We start from the raw sequence: 12,924 nt of genomic DNA, 5'->3' as shown, positions 1-12,924 counted from the left end.
CATCTAGCTAGACAGGCAGGTTATATTATTCCAGCAGTAACGAGACCAATAGTAAAAATAAGAAATACAAGGATTGAAGGTTTTAAATTGGCAGACGGTGTTGGTATAGGTTTGAAATTAGGCTTCCTTTAAGGGTCGTCTCTAGTACTTGAAGGATGCATTACATGACCCTCTGGTATCAAAGTGTTTAAACATGACCCAATGCCATTGGCCCAAATTGTGACGAATCACAGATGCCGAGCACAGGATCTGTCTGCAGGAGCAAAATTTGCTTTAAAGGTGCACTGCTATCACGTGGGACAAGACTCACCACAAAACATTAAAAACTACACCAGGCCAACATAAGAGATGGCACTAATCACGAGTATATGCTAATAAAAAAAATTATATATATAATGTGAACATGAAAAAATACTCCAACCCTCTAGCTTTGTCACAATGACAACAATCAGACTTTCGATTACATTTTGTTTTCTGTTTTCCGGTGCAAAAGACAAGCAATCTAAATACAGCAAAAAGCTGTGATCCCTCTCCATGAGAGACAGCTCTGCAGACCAGTATACGATGCAAGTATAGACACTTGTGCACCAACGTCTCCCTTCATTTCCCTTGTAATCATCTTTTAAAGATTAAGAAAAAAGCAGAAGCCAGTTGAACCCTTACAATGACGAACGGGAGCCACTAATACATATCTGTCTCCATCCAAAAATGCAGAAAGCTTATACTGCCACCTCTTTAGTAGCTCCCTCAAAACATGGCTACTAATGAACACTTGTGGAAAGAACATATGCACCAACAGTCTCCTGCAAGATACCAGTTGCTACTATAACAATGTTATAACATAAACCTAAAATAAGATGATAATATGTAAATACTGGATTATTTATTCTACAGTACAGTAATCCGAATAAAAGACAAGGATAAGCCTACTTTCTTTTCTCTAAACATCTTTTCATTTGCCTACGTTAGATCGACCTTCAATGCAAATCTTAACCTCCTGAGAAATAAAAGAAGGCTTGGGAAGAGTCAAAGGTGGTTCCTCTTCAGATTTCTCTAGTTTTCTTGATTCTGGGGCAGACCACCTCCTCTTCCTTGTTGCCACGGGTTTACCAGATTCAGTTTTGGCTTCAAAGGGCAGCGGGTTCAAGACTGCCGTACACCTTGGTTCACCATTTTCAGATGTCACCTGTGCACTTCCCTGATTAATCCCATTCTCCTGTTCTGCATACCTGTGTATATTCCCAGACAAATTGTCATTCTTTGGGTGCTTCAGCAAGATAGTAGCTGAATCCATGGACTGGCCCTTCTTTATGGAGCCGTTTTTCAAATTTTTGAGTGTTAGCGATATGCAGACATCCCCCACTGACAACTTAGAACATGGCAAATCAAACAACTGGCTTGTTCTCTCTGGGCTACAGGAGGACCAACCTTGACCAAATACGAAGAAGGGGTATTCTATCAAGACTTCAACGCTGACCTATTGAGAGAAAATGAAAATAAAACATATAGTTTAAAATGTTGCTACTAAAAAGTAAGTTTAGATATTATACACATACCAGGGCTTGACAATTTTGCTTTGAATCTAGGGATCAGCTAAAAAAGTTAGAAACCAGTTGTTTTTTTAAACTAACAAATACATTTCTTAAAGGAACACTATAGTCACCAGAACCATTACAGCTTAATGTTGTTGTTCTGAGATCTATAGCAAGTCCCTGGTGGTTAATTAAAAAGGATAAATCATTTTGGCTAGAAATGTGCATATATTTTTTTAATAAAGCTTTAAAGGAGCACTATAGGGTCAGGAATACAAATATGTATTTCTGACCATACAGTGTTAAAACCACCATCTAGCTCCCCTGGCTCCCTCTTGCCTCCCTAAATATAGTAAAGTCTTACTTGTATTCAAGTTTTCAGCTCCTGGCTCTACCCCTGTTTGCCTGTGAACGGCCTCTGTCTGCTGACATAATCAGAAGTGGTGGTCTGAGCCAATCACAGTGCTTCCCCATAGGATTGGCTGAGACTGTCAAGGAGGCAGATCAGGGGCAGAGCCAGCACAAGTCAAACAGAGCCCTGGCCAATCGGCATTTCCTCATAGAGATGAATTGAATCAATACATCTCAAGAAGTAAAGTTCAGTGTCAGCATGCAGAGGGTGGAGACACTGAATGGCAGTGTTGCTTACTCTGCAGCTCTGTCCCAGAAAGCACCTCTAGCAACCATCTGAGTTATAAATTACAAGCTATGTAACGGTATGTAAGATTATAGTAGGGGTAAAAAAAATCAAAGGGGCCTAAGTCTTTGTAGGTCAGGCAGTGAAATTGACCTGAAATATGACTGTGTACGTACATCAGCACAGTTTTACACTGATTCTGATTTAGTTAGGCCAGGGGTAGTCAACCTTTTAATACCTACCACCCACTTTTGTATCTTTGTTGATAAATTTTTCCTTACCGCCCACCAGTGCCGCAGTAAATAAATTTTATAGCACAAGTGCATATTTTTTTCAGATATACTTACATTTTTCAATTTTCTTCTATTTTCTGTTCTAGTTTTTTTTCTATGTGTGTCTGTGAGGTGCTGTGTGTGTGGAGGGTGTAGTGTGTGTGTGTGCGAGGTGCACTGTGTGTGAAGGGTGCTGTGTGTGAGTGTGTGTGTGTGAGGGATGCTGTATGTTTATGAGGGAAGCAGTGTGTGTGTGAACGGTGTTGTGTGTGTGTGAATGGTGTAGTGTGTGTGAGAGGTGCAGTGTGTGAGGTGCAGTGTGTGAAGGGTAATGTGTGTGTGTTTGTGTGTGTGTGAGGGGCCAGTGTGTGTGAAGGGTGCTGTGTGTGTATGAGGGGTGCAGTGTGTATGTGAGGGGTGCAGTGTGTGTGTTTAGGGAGCAGTTTGTGTATTTAAGGTGCAGTGTGTGTGTGAAGGGTGCAGTGTTTGTGAGAGATGCTGTGTGTGTGTCTGAGGTGCAGCATGAGTGAGGGTGGCAGTGTGTGTGTGAGTGGGGGGCAGTGTGTGTGTGTGAGAGGTGCTGTGTGTGTGCGAGAGGTGCTGTGTGTGTGAGAAAGGTGTGTGAGAGAGGTGCTGTGTGTGTGAGAAGTGCTGTGTGTGAGAGTGTGAAATATGCTGTGTGTGTGTGAAGGGTGCAGTGTGCGTGAGGGGTGCAGTGTGTGTGATGGGTGCAGTGTGTGTGAGAGGCAGTGTGTGTGTGTGTGTGTGTTTGTGATGGGGCAGTCTGTGTTTATGTATGTGATGGGGGCAGTCTGTGTGTGTGTGTTTGTGAGGGGGCAGTGTGCGTGAAGGGTGCACGTGTGTATATGGGTGAGATGTGAAAATCTATCTTAATGACTCCCCCTCCCTTCTTCTTACCTTTTACCAGGGAGAGGGGACATAATGCTGCAAGCCCTGGTGGTCCAGTGGTGGCATGTTCACTTCAGCCTGCAGCTCCTCCGACCTGCGGGCTGACTCTTCTGTCCTTCTGTGAGCACAGCACTGTATTGGAGCGTTGCCATGGTAACACACGGCAACGCTCCAACCAGCCTGCTTACGAGAGGAACACAGAACCTCCCAGGTCCTTCCCTCCCTCTGATGGAACTAAGTGCCAGTGGCCGGTAAGGGAGATCTTTGATCCTCTCACCTGCCAGAGAGGGCTTACAGCAAAGCTGGCTCTGCATGGGTCAGCAGGTGAGATTAAAGGATCTCCCCTGCTCGCCTTGGCCCACGGCCATCAGATATACTGTAGTTAGATTTATGACTGATTTATACCTATGTAAAATTAGGTATATATTGTAATGTACTGATTTAAATTATGTATATTTTGGGATATTTTGTATCATTTTAATGAATCCCAAATGTAATTAAAACAATCAAAAATAATAAGAGGATAAAACAGGCGCTCACAAATATTTAGCAATATAAAAAAATCAGTGAAATAAAAATTAGGTGTATCTTCCTTTAACCCCTTAAGGACCAAACTTCTGGAATAAAAGGGAATCATGACGTGTCAGACATGTCATGTGTCCTTAAGGGGTTAAAGTACAAAATATTCTGTGTATCTCTTTAAAGTGCAAGGGCTCTTAAAGTGAGAGTCACATTCAATCCGCACAAATGTAGTGAGTTTGACACCATACACTTGTATCTGATTACTTATGTCTTTAAAGTATGTAGCTGCTCTGCACTAGATGTTCTTATATTTTTGTCTTAAAGGTTCAACACAAGCAACTATAAAGAACGCTTTATATACCGTAAGTCTTATCAAGTTTGTATATGTTTTGTTTTGTGCACAAACGTTTTGGGTTGAAAAATGTAATTATGGTTGCATTATCCTTGCAGATATGTATTTAACCCCTTAAGGACTGAGCCAAATGTACACGTTGTGAACAGAACAAAACGTAAACAAAACCTGGCATTTGCGCGATATGTCTGTCCAACCGTAATTCACCTCTTTCATATTAAATGCACCCCCCTTATTATATATCATTTTATTCAGGGGAAACAGGGCTTTCATTTAGTATCAAATATTTAGCTATGAAACATAATTTAATATGAAAAAAATGGGAGAAAATAAGAAATTTTGATAATTTTTCTTGTTCTACATGACATTTTAACTGTCAATGCCATAATACTGTTTGCGTTTACTGCAATAAAATACACATATTTGTATTTAGCAAAGTCTCACATGTAAAACAGTACCCCCTATGTACAGGTTTTATGGTGTTTTGGGAAGTTACAGGGTCAAATATAGCGTGTTACATTTGAAATTGAAATTCGCCAGATTGGTTACGTTGCCTTTGAGACTGTATAGTAGCCCAGGAAATAAATTTACACCCATAATGGCATACCATTTGCAATAGTAGACAACCCAAGGTATTGCAAATGGGGTATGTCCAGTCTTTTTTAGTAGCCATTTGGTCACAAACACTGGCCAAAGTTAGCGTTAGTATTTGTTTGTGTGTGAAAAATGCAAAAAACGCCAATTTTGGCCAGTGTTTGTGACTTAGTGGCTACTAAAAAAGACTGGACATACCCCATTTGCAATACCTTGGGTTATCTACTATTGCAAATGGTATGCCATCATATGGGTAATTTTCATTCTTGGGCTACCATAGGGTCACAAAGGCAACGTAAGCAATCTGGCGAATTTTAATGTGAAAAAAATGAAACACAAGCCTTATATTTGACACTGTAACTTTTGAAAACACCATAAAACCTGTACATGAGGGGTACTGTTGTACTCGGAAGACTTCGCTGAACACAAATATTTGTGTTTCAAAACAGTAAAAAGTATCACAGCAATAATATCGTCCGTGTAAGTGCTGTTTGTGCGTGAAAAATGCAAAAAACTTCACTTTTACTGGCGATATCATCGTTGTAATATATTTTACTGTTTTGAAACACTAACATTTGTGTTCAGCGAAGTCTCCCGAGTAAAACAGTACCCCCCCATGTACAGGTTTTATAGTGTCTTGGAAAGTTATAGGGTTAAATATAGTGCTAGCAAATTAAATTCCCTATACTTTCGGCATGGGTTGTCAGGCAGGTCCCGCTAATTGTAATTAATTAGGATACCTATTATGTAAAAATATTACATAAATATACATGTAGAATTAATATATGTATATCTATACATATGTATATATATATAATGTTTTTTTAAATATTTTTATTTATATATAGGTATAAATATAGTGATATATGCGTATATATTTATGTATATAGATATATATATTATTTCGTTCTACGTGTATTTTGATATAAATATATATATATATATATTAATATCACAATACAGTTAGAACGAAATAACACACATCTATATATTTTTTAATTATTTATTTTTAATTATTTTTTAAATGTTATTTTTTTACGTATTTACATATTTTTTTATATTATATATAAATATATATAACAATAATTATATATATATAAATTTAATCAGTATCAGTCTACGTGTAATTTGATATTAATATATATATATAATTATATATATATATATATTAATAGTAAAATACACCTAGACAGTGTATGTGTGTGTATGTATATGTGTATATATATATACTTAGATCATATATATAATATATATATATATGATCTAAGTATATATATATATATATATTTTTTACACTTATTTAACTTAACTTTTATTTCTAGCCAGCAGGGGGACTACCTGTCATTACAGGCAGTCCCCCTGCTGGCAATGCACCAGGCAGCTAACCCGGCCATGTGATTGTAAGGTCCTCACAAGTACCTCATTCTCACATGGCCGGGGGGGCTGCTGGAGGGCGGACGTGCCGAGGGGGGCTACCTGGGAGTCCCCCCAACCGCGATCGCCGGCGTGGGATCGCCGGCGACCGGGTAAGTAAGAAAAAAACGGAGGGCGTACAATTACGCCCGGCGGCGTTTAGAGGGTTAATGGAGGGTATTTTTCTTATACTAATTAAATGATTGCAGGAGTTGAGACATTTTTTAAAATTGATTTATTATATAACTACAAATGTTAATGTTGGTCTATCACATGAATTTAAAATATATATTAAACAACCATCACTTTAAGATATAAAGAGATTGTGAACTTAAAGGGACACTACACTGCCCAAATATAAAATTAATAAAAAAATAACTATTTAGTAGATATTCCCCAGATGAAAATATGCATGTATTTAAATATGCATTTTTGCATTGGGAGTTATATCTAAAAACATCAAAATTGCAGATCTCTTGTCTGCTGTCTTTGCAAGCCCTCCCCTTCTAATCCCGCCCACACTTAAGGGATTTAACCCTGCTTACACCAAACTTTCAAGTGGGGGATTTAAATTACTATTTACATGGCAATAGCAGTCTGTGGCTATTAAAAATGGTACTAGTGACAGCAGGATAGCGCTGAACTGAGAGGGGTAGACAGTAGTAAAATCTGTTTTCTGTTCTAATGACCCTCTGATAACATACCCTGCCCTGCATCTTTACTGTTTTTATTTAATTTATTTTGGGGTGGGGGTGTGTGGGAGGCGAGGGGAAAGGTGTGAATTAGAGGAATTCTAAAACTGAAATGAGCTGTCTGAATTCTTTAATTCTCCAAATCAACTGATAGACCCTGTGGCCCTTAGTGAGCAGCCCTGAAATTAGTTGAAATGGTAAAAATATATTTTTTAACTTCAGCATGTGCCTTTTTTGTACAGTAGGAAGGCAGGGAAATGTGTCATTTCATAAAAAGAGTGGTAAAGGTTTTTTTCCAAACAGTTTGAAACAATTTATACTGTAACACTGTGATCCATCACTTTCCACTTCACAACGAGGATGAGGGAGGCGGATCACATGACTGCTTTTCACAGCGATCAAGTGTGCTGGGACATTGCAATTTGCTGTTGCCTGCCTCGGAAACCGAGGCATCCTGCAAGCTGCAACTACATTACTCTCGCAATCATGGGTGCTACAGCGACTTCGGGCTAATTTTAGAGCATGACAAAATTATTCCGTCATTGGTCCTTAAGGGGTTAATGTTCACCACGAAGCCTTGTTCTATTATTTTCCCCTAAGATTGCATTATCTAAAGGTTTTTTTTCATTTGCTGTCTTTCAAGCTAATAGTTTACAATTCAAACCATATGGGCACAAGAGGAAATATTATACCCAGAACAAAAGTAAGCAATCACTGAAAGCAGATAAAGGCCACATTGCTTATCTATAATGAATGTGTTATATATTTTGGCATGCTCATTAAAAACTCCCATAATATAGTAAAAAGCAACAGTAAGACATACCTGCTTTCCATTCAAGCTTTTACTTTCTTGGGATTTTCAAATGGCTTAAATGTAGTATGTCATAATGCAATCAAATTAAAGGACTACTAAAGTCACCCAGTGCACTTTATCTCAATGAACTGGAGTGCAGTGGACCTTTAGCCTAAAACACCACAATGTATAATTGCAGTTTTTTTAGTAACTCCTTGAGAGCATTTGATTGGCACAGCACAGTGATTTGCCATGCATGCAGACTAAATTCCTAATGCTTCCCTGTGGGGTTACATTGGGTTGGCTGAGATCATCAGTCTTGATAATTCACGGGGATGTTGATGTTGGGAGCAGTGAATGATGTGACAGATATTTTCAGGGGTCAAGTCCTGGGGAAAAAGTGTGGGAACTCAACCAAGATCCAATTCAACCCCCCCCCCCCCCCCACCCCCCAAAAGAACTTTACACTTGTATGCATATATATATATATATATATATTTATATATAGCTGGGTGAAGGGGTGACAGTGTGTGGGGGCTGAAAGTGATTGGTGATGGTGATATTGTATGGAGGGGGTGACAGGCTATGTGTATGGGGGGTGTGACAGGGTGTGTGGAGAGGTGACAAGGTGTGTGAGGGGGCTGTGACAGTGTGGGGAGACAGGGTGAGGATTGCTGTGACAAGGTGTGGGTAAGAAGGCTGTGAGAGGATAGGGGGGCTGTAAGAGGGTGGGGACTGTGAGAAGGTAGATGGGCTGTGAAAAGGTAGAGGGGCTGTGAGAAGATAGGGGCTGTGAGAGGGTAGTGGACTGTAACTGGGTAGGGGGGTTGTAAGGTGGGTAGGGGGGCTTTGAGTGGGTAGGGGGCTGTGAGTGGGTAGGGGTTCTGTAAGGTGGGTAGGGGTTCTGTAAGGTGGGTCGGGGGGCTGTGAGTGGGTAGGGGGACTGTAAGGTGGGAAAGGGGACTGCAAGGTGGAAAGGGGGACTGTGAGGTGGGTAGTGGGGCTGTGAGGTGGGCAGGAGTTCTGTAAGGTGGGTAGGGGGACTGGGAAGTCGGTAGGGGGACTGTGAGGTAGATAGGAGGGCTGTGAGTGGGTAGGGGGGCTGTGAGTGGGTAGGGGGACTGTAAGGTGGGAAGGGGGACTGTGAGGTGGGTAGTGGGGCTGTGAGGTGGGCAGGGATTCTGTAAGGGGGGCTGTTTGGTGGGTAGGGGGACTGAGAAGTGGGTAGGGGGACTGTGAGGTAGATAGGAGAGCTGTGAGTGGGTAGGGGGGCTGTAAGGTGGGTAGGTGGACTGTGAGGTGAGTAGGGAGGGTGTGAGGTGGGTAGAGGTTCTGTAAGGTGGATCGGAGGCTGTATGGTTGGTAGGGGGACTGTGAGGTGGGTATGGGGTTGTAAGGTGGGTAGGGGTTCTGTAAAGTGGGTAGGGGGTTGTAAGGTAAGTAGGGGGTAGTAAGGTGAGTAGGGTCTGTAAGTGGGTAGGGGGGCTGTAAGGTGGGTGGGGTGCTGTGAAAAGGTAAATACCTTTAGTTTTCTGTAATTATTTCCTGGTGGTCCGGTGGGCTGGTTCTCCGGTCTGCAGCTACGCCGGGTGCAGAGCTGCAGACCACATGGTAAGTCTCGTGATCTCTAGTCAGAGCGTTGTTGTGGTAACCCGCCTCAATGCTCTTATTGGCTGGAGATCGCAAGACACCTTAGTCTGCAGCTCTGCACTTGGTGGAGCTGCAGACAGGAGGCTGGCTCTCGCCCAGGGCAGGCGGTGTGGAAAGGCCTCGCACCCCGTGGCATAAAAGGCAAGCTGCCGGGCTACCTCCTGTGCTTTTACTTTCTTGGTATTAAAAAATGGCTTAAATGTAGTATGTCATAATGTAATCAATTTAAAGGACTACTAAAGTCACCCTGTGCACTTTATCTCAGTGAACTGGAGTGCAGTGGAGCCTAAAACACCTCAATTATACACTCGTATGCATATATAGCTGGGTGAAGGGGAGACAGTGTGTGGGGGCTGAAAGTGATTGGTGATGGTGATATTGTATGGAGGGTGTGACAGTGTGTGTGGGAGGGTGGCAGGCTGCATGTATGGGGGAAGTGACAGGGTGTGTGTGTGTGGAGAGGTGACGGGGTGTGTGAGGGGGCTGTGACAATGTGTGAGGGGGCTGTGACAAAGTGTGGGTAAGAAGGCTGTGAGAGGGTAGGGGGGCAGTAAGAAGGTAGATGGGCTGTGAGAAGGTAGGGGCTGTGAGATGGTAGGGGGGCTGTGAGGTGGGTAGGGGGACTATGAGGTAGGTAGGAGGTCTGTAAGTGGGTAGGGGGGCTGTAAGGTGGGTAGTGGTTCTATAAGGTGGGTAGGGGGTCTGTATAGTGGGTAGGGGGGCTGTGAGTAGGTAGGGGTTCTGCAGGGCCGGCCTTAGGCCTTTAGGCGCCCTGTGCGAAAAATCTTCACAGCGCTCCCCCCGCCCCCCCCTCCGTCATCCATGTATGATGTAATGTGTGTGATATGTATGCTATGTGTTGGCTATGTGTGATATTTGTAATGGGTGTATGTAATGAGTGTGTGATATGCGTGTATTGGTTGTATGTGATATTTGTGCTGGGTTTATTGGCTGTGTGTGATGGTTATTTAATTCAGATAAAAACATACATTTAAGCCTGTGTTTGAATGCAGGTGTATATATTTGCAGAGTTATGTGCACACAGTCAGATGCACACAGTTATACATATACACTGTCAAATCCACCACATGCACACAGTCGCAGGAAGATAGTCACATACACAGGATCAGGCAGAAACACATAGATACAGGCAGTAACACACATACACAGTTACAGGTAGATAAACACACTTACACACAATTACAGGCAGACAGCCACACACACACACACACACACACAGGCAGCCACACATACAGTTTTACACACACACAGTCTTACACACACATACTTACATGCAGACAGCCACACACACACAGGCAGACAGCCACACACACACACAGAGTCAGACGGCCATACACACACAGAGTCAGACGGCCATACATACACAGGAAGACATCCACACACACAGAGGCAGCAAGTCACACACACACACACACACACACACAGGCAGACAGCCAAACAAACACACACACACACACACAGGCAGACAGTCACACACACACAGACAGTCATACATACACACAGGCAGACAGTCACACACACAGACACAGGCAGACAGTCATACACACAGACAGACACACACACACACACACACACACACACACACACACACACACACACAGGGAGACAGTTACACAAGCACACACACACACACACACACACACACACACACAGACAGTCATACACACACAGGCAGACAGTCATACACATAGACACACACACACACACACACACACAGGCAGACAATCATACACACACACACAGTCATACACACACACACAGGCAGGCAGTCATACACACACACAGGCAGACATTCACACACACACACGCAGACAGTCGTACACACACACACATGCAGACAGTCATACACATAAAGACAGGCAGTCATACACACACACACACACACAGGCAGACAGCCATACACACACACACACACACAGGCAGTCATACACACAGACAAACACACAGGTAGACAGTCATACACACACACACACACACACAGGTAGACATTCATACACACAGACACACACAGTCATACACACACACAGTCATACACACACACACACACACGGGCAGATAGCCATACACACAGACACACACACGCAGGCAGGCAGTCACACACACACAGGCAGACAGTCACACACACACACACACACGTAGACAGTCATACACACACACAGGCAGTCATACACACACAGACACACACACACACACAGGCAGGCAGTCCTACACACACACAGCCATACACACAGACACACACAGGCAGTCATACACACACACACACACACACACCAACACACACACGAGCAGTCAGTCACACACACACACACAGGCAGACAGTCATACACACATACACACACAGGCAGACAGACACACACACAGGCAGACAGTCATAGACACAGACACACACACACAGGCAGTCATACACACAGACACACACACAGGCAGTCATACACACACACACAGGCAGACAGTCACACACAGACACACACACAGGCAGTCATACCCACAGACAGACAGTTATACACACACACATACACACACACACAGGCAGACAGTCATACACACAAACATACACACACAGGCAGACAGTCATACACACAGACACACACAGGCAGACAGTCATACACACAGGCAGTCATACACACAGACACACACAGGCAGTCATACACACACACACAGGCAGTCATACACACACACACACACACACACAGGCAGACAGTCATACACACAGACATGCACACACAGGCAGACAATCATACACACAGACACACACACACACGCAGACAGTCATACACACAGATACACACAGTGATACATACACACAGACACACAGGCAGACAGTCACACACACAGACACAGGCAGACAGTCATACACACACCAGCAGACAGCCATACACACAGACAGATACACACACACAGGCAGACACACACACACACACACACACACAGACAGATACACACACACATACATTCATACACACAAACACAGGCAGACAGTCATACACACAGACACACACAGGCAGACAGTCATACACACAGACACACAGACACAGGCAGACAATCATACACACAGACACAGGCAGACAATCATACACACAGACACACAGACACAGGCAGACAGGCATACACACAGACACACAGACACAGGCAGACAGGCATACACACAGACACACAGACACAGGCAGACAATCATACACACAGACACAGGCAGACAATCATACACACAGACACACACGCACAGGCAGACAGTCATACACACACAGGCAGACAGTCATACACACAGACACACACACACAGGCAGGCAGTCACACACACACAGGCAGTCATACACACACACACACACACACACACAGGCAGACAGTCATACACACAGACACACACACAGGTAGACAGTCATACACACAGACACACACACATGCAGTCATACACAGGCAGACAGTCACACACACAGACACACAGGCAGACAGTCACACTCACACTGACATCACACAGTTACCTGTGGAGTTCATTGTGGAGGCAGTGCAGCTTATGGAGACTGTTTGGTGGGGAAGCAGG

General features: G+C 43.3%; 1 protein-coding gene across 3 annotated transcripts in view; it reads right to left on the bottom strand.

The window, feature by feature from the left end:
• Nucleotides 1-454: 454 nt before the first annotated feature.
• Nucleotides 455-12,924, bottom strand: part of ATXN1 (ataxin 1) — a 311,414-nt gene continuing 298,944 nt past the window's right edge. For all 3 annotated transcript variants that reach the window (XM_063451697.1, XM_063451698.1, XM_063451699.1), the window contains one exon: nucleotides 455-1,477. In XM_063451697.1, the coding sequence (XP_063307767.1) occupies nucleotides 953-1,477 (525 nt within the window). In that variant the 3' untranslated portion in view covers nucleotides 455-952. The remainder of the gene's footprint in view (nucleotides 1,478-12,924) is intronic.

The sequence above is a fragment of the Pelobates fuscus genome, chromosome 4 (assembly GCF_036172605.1).
Source record: "Pelobates fuscus isolate aPelFus1 chromosome 4, aPelFus1.pri, whole genome shotgun sequence".
NCBI classification, from domain to species: Eukaryota; Metazoa; Chordata; class Amphibia; order Anura; family Pelobatidae; genus Pelobates; species Pelobates fuscus.
The sequence above is the reverse complement of the archived record's forward strand: the minus strand, read 5'-3'. Positions and strand labels throughout refer to the sequence as shown.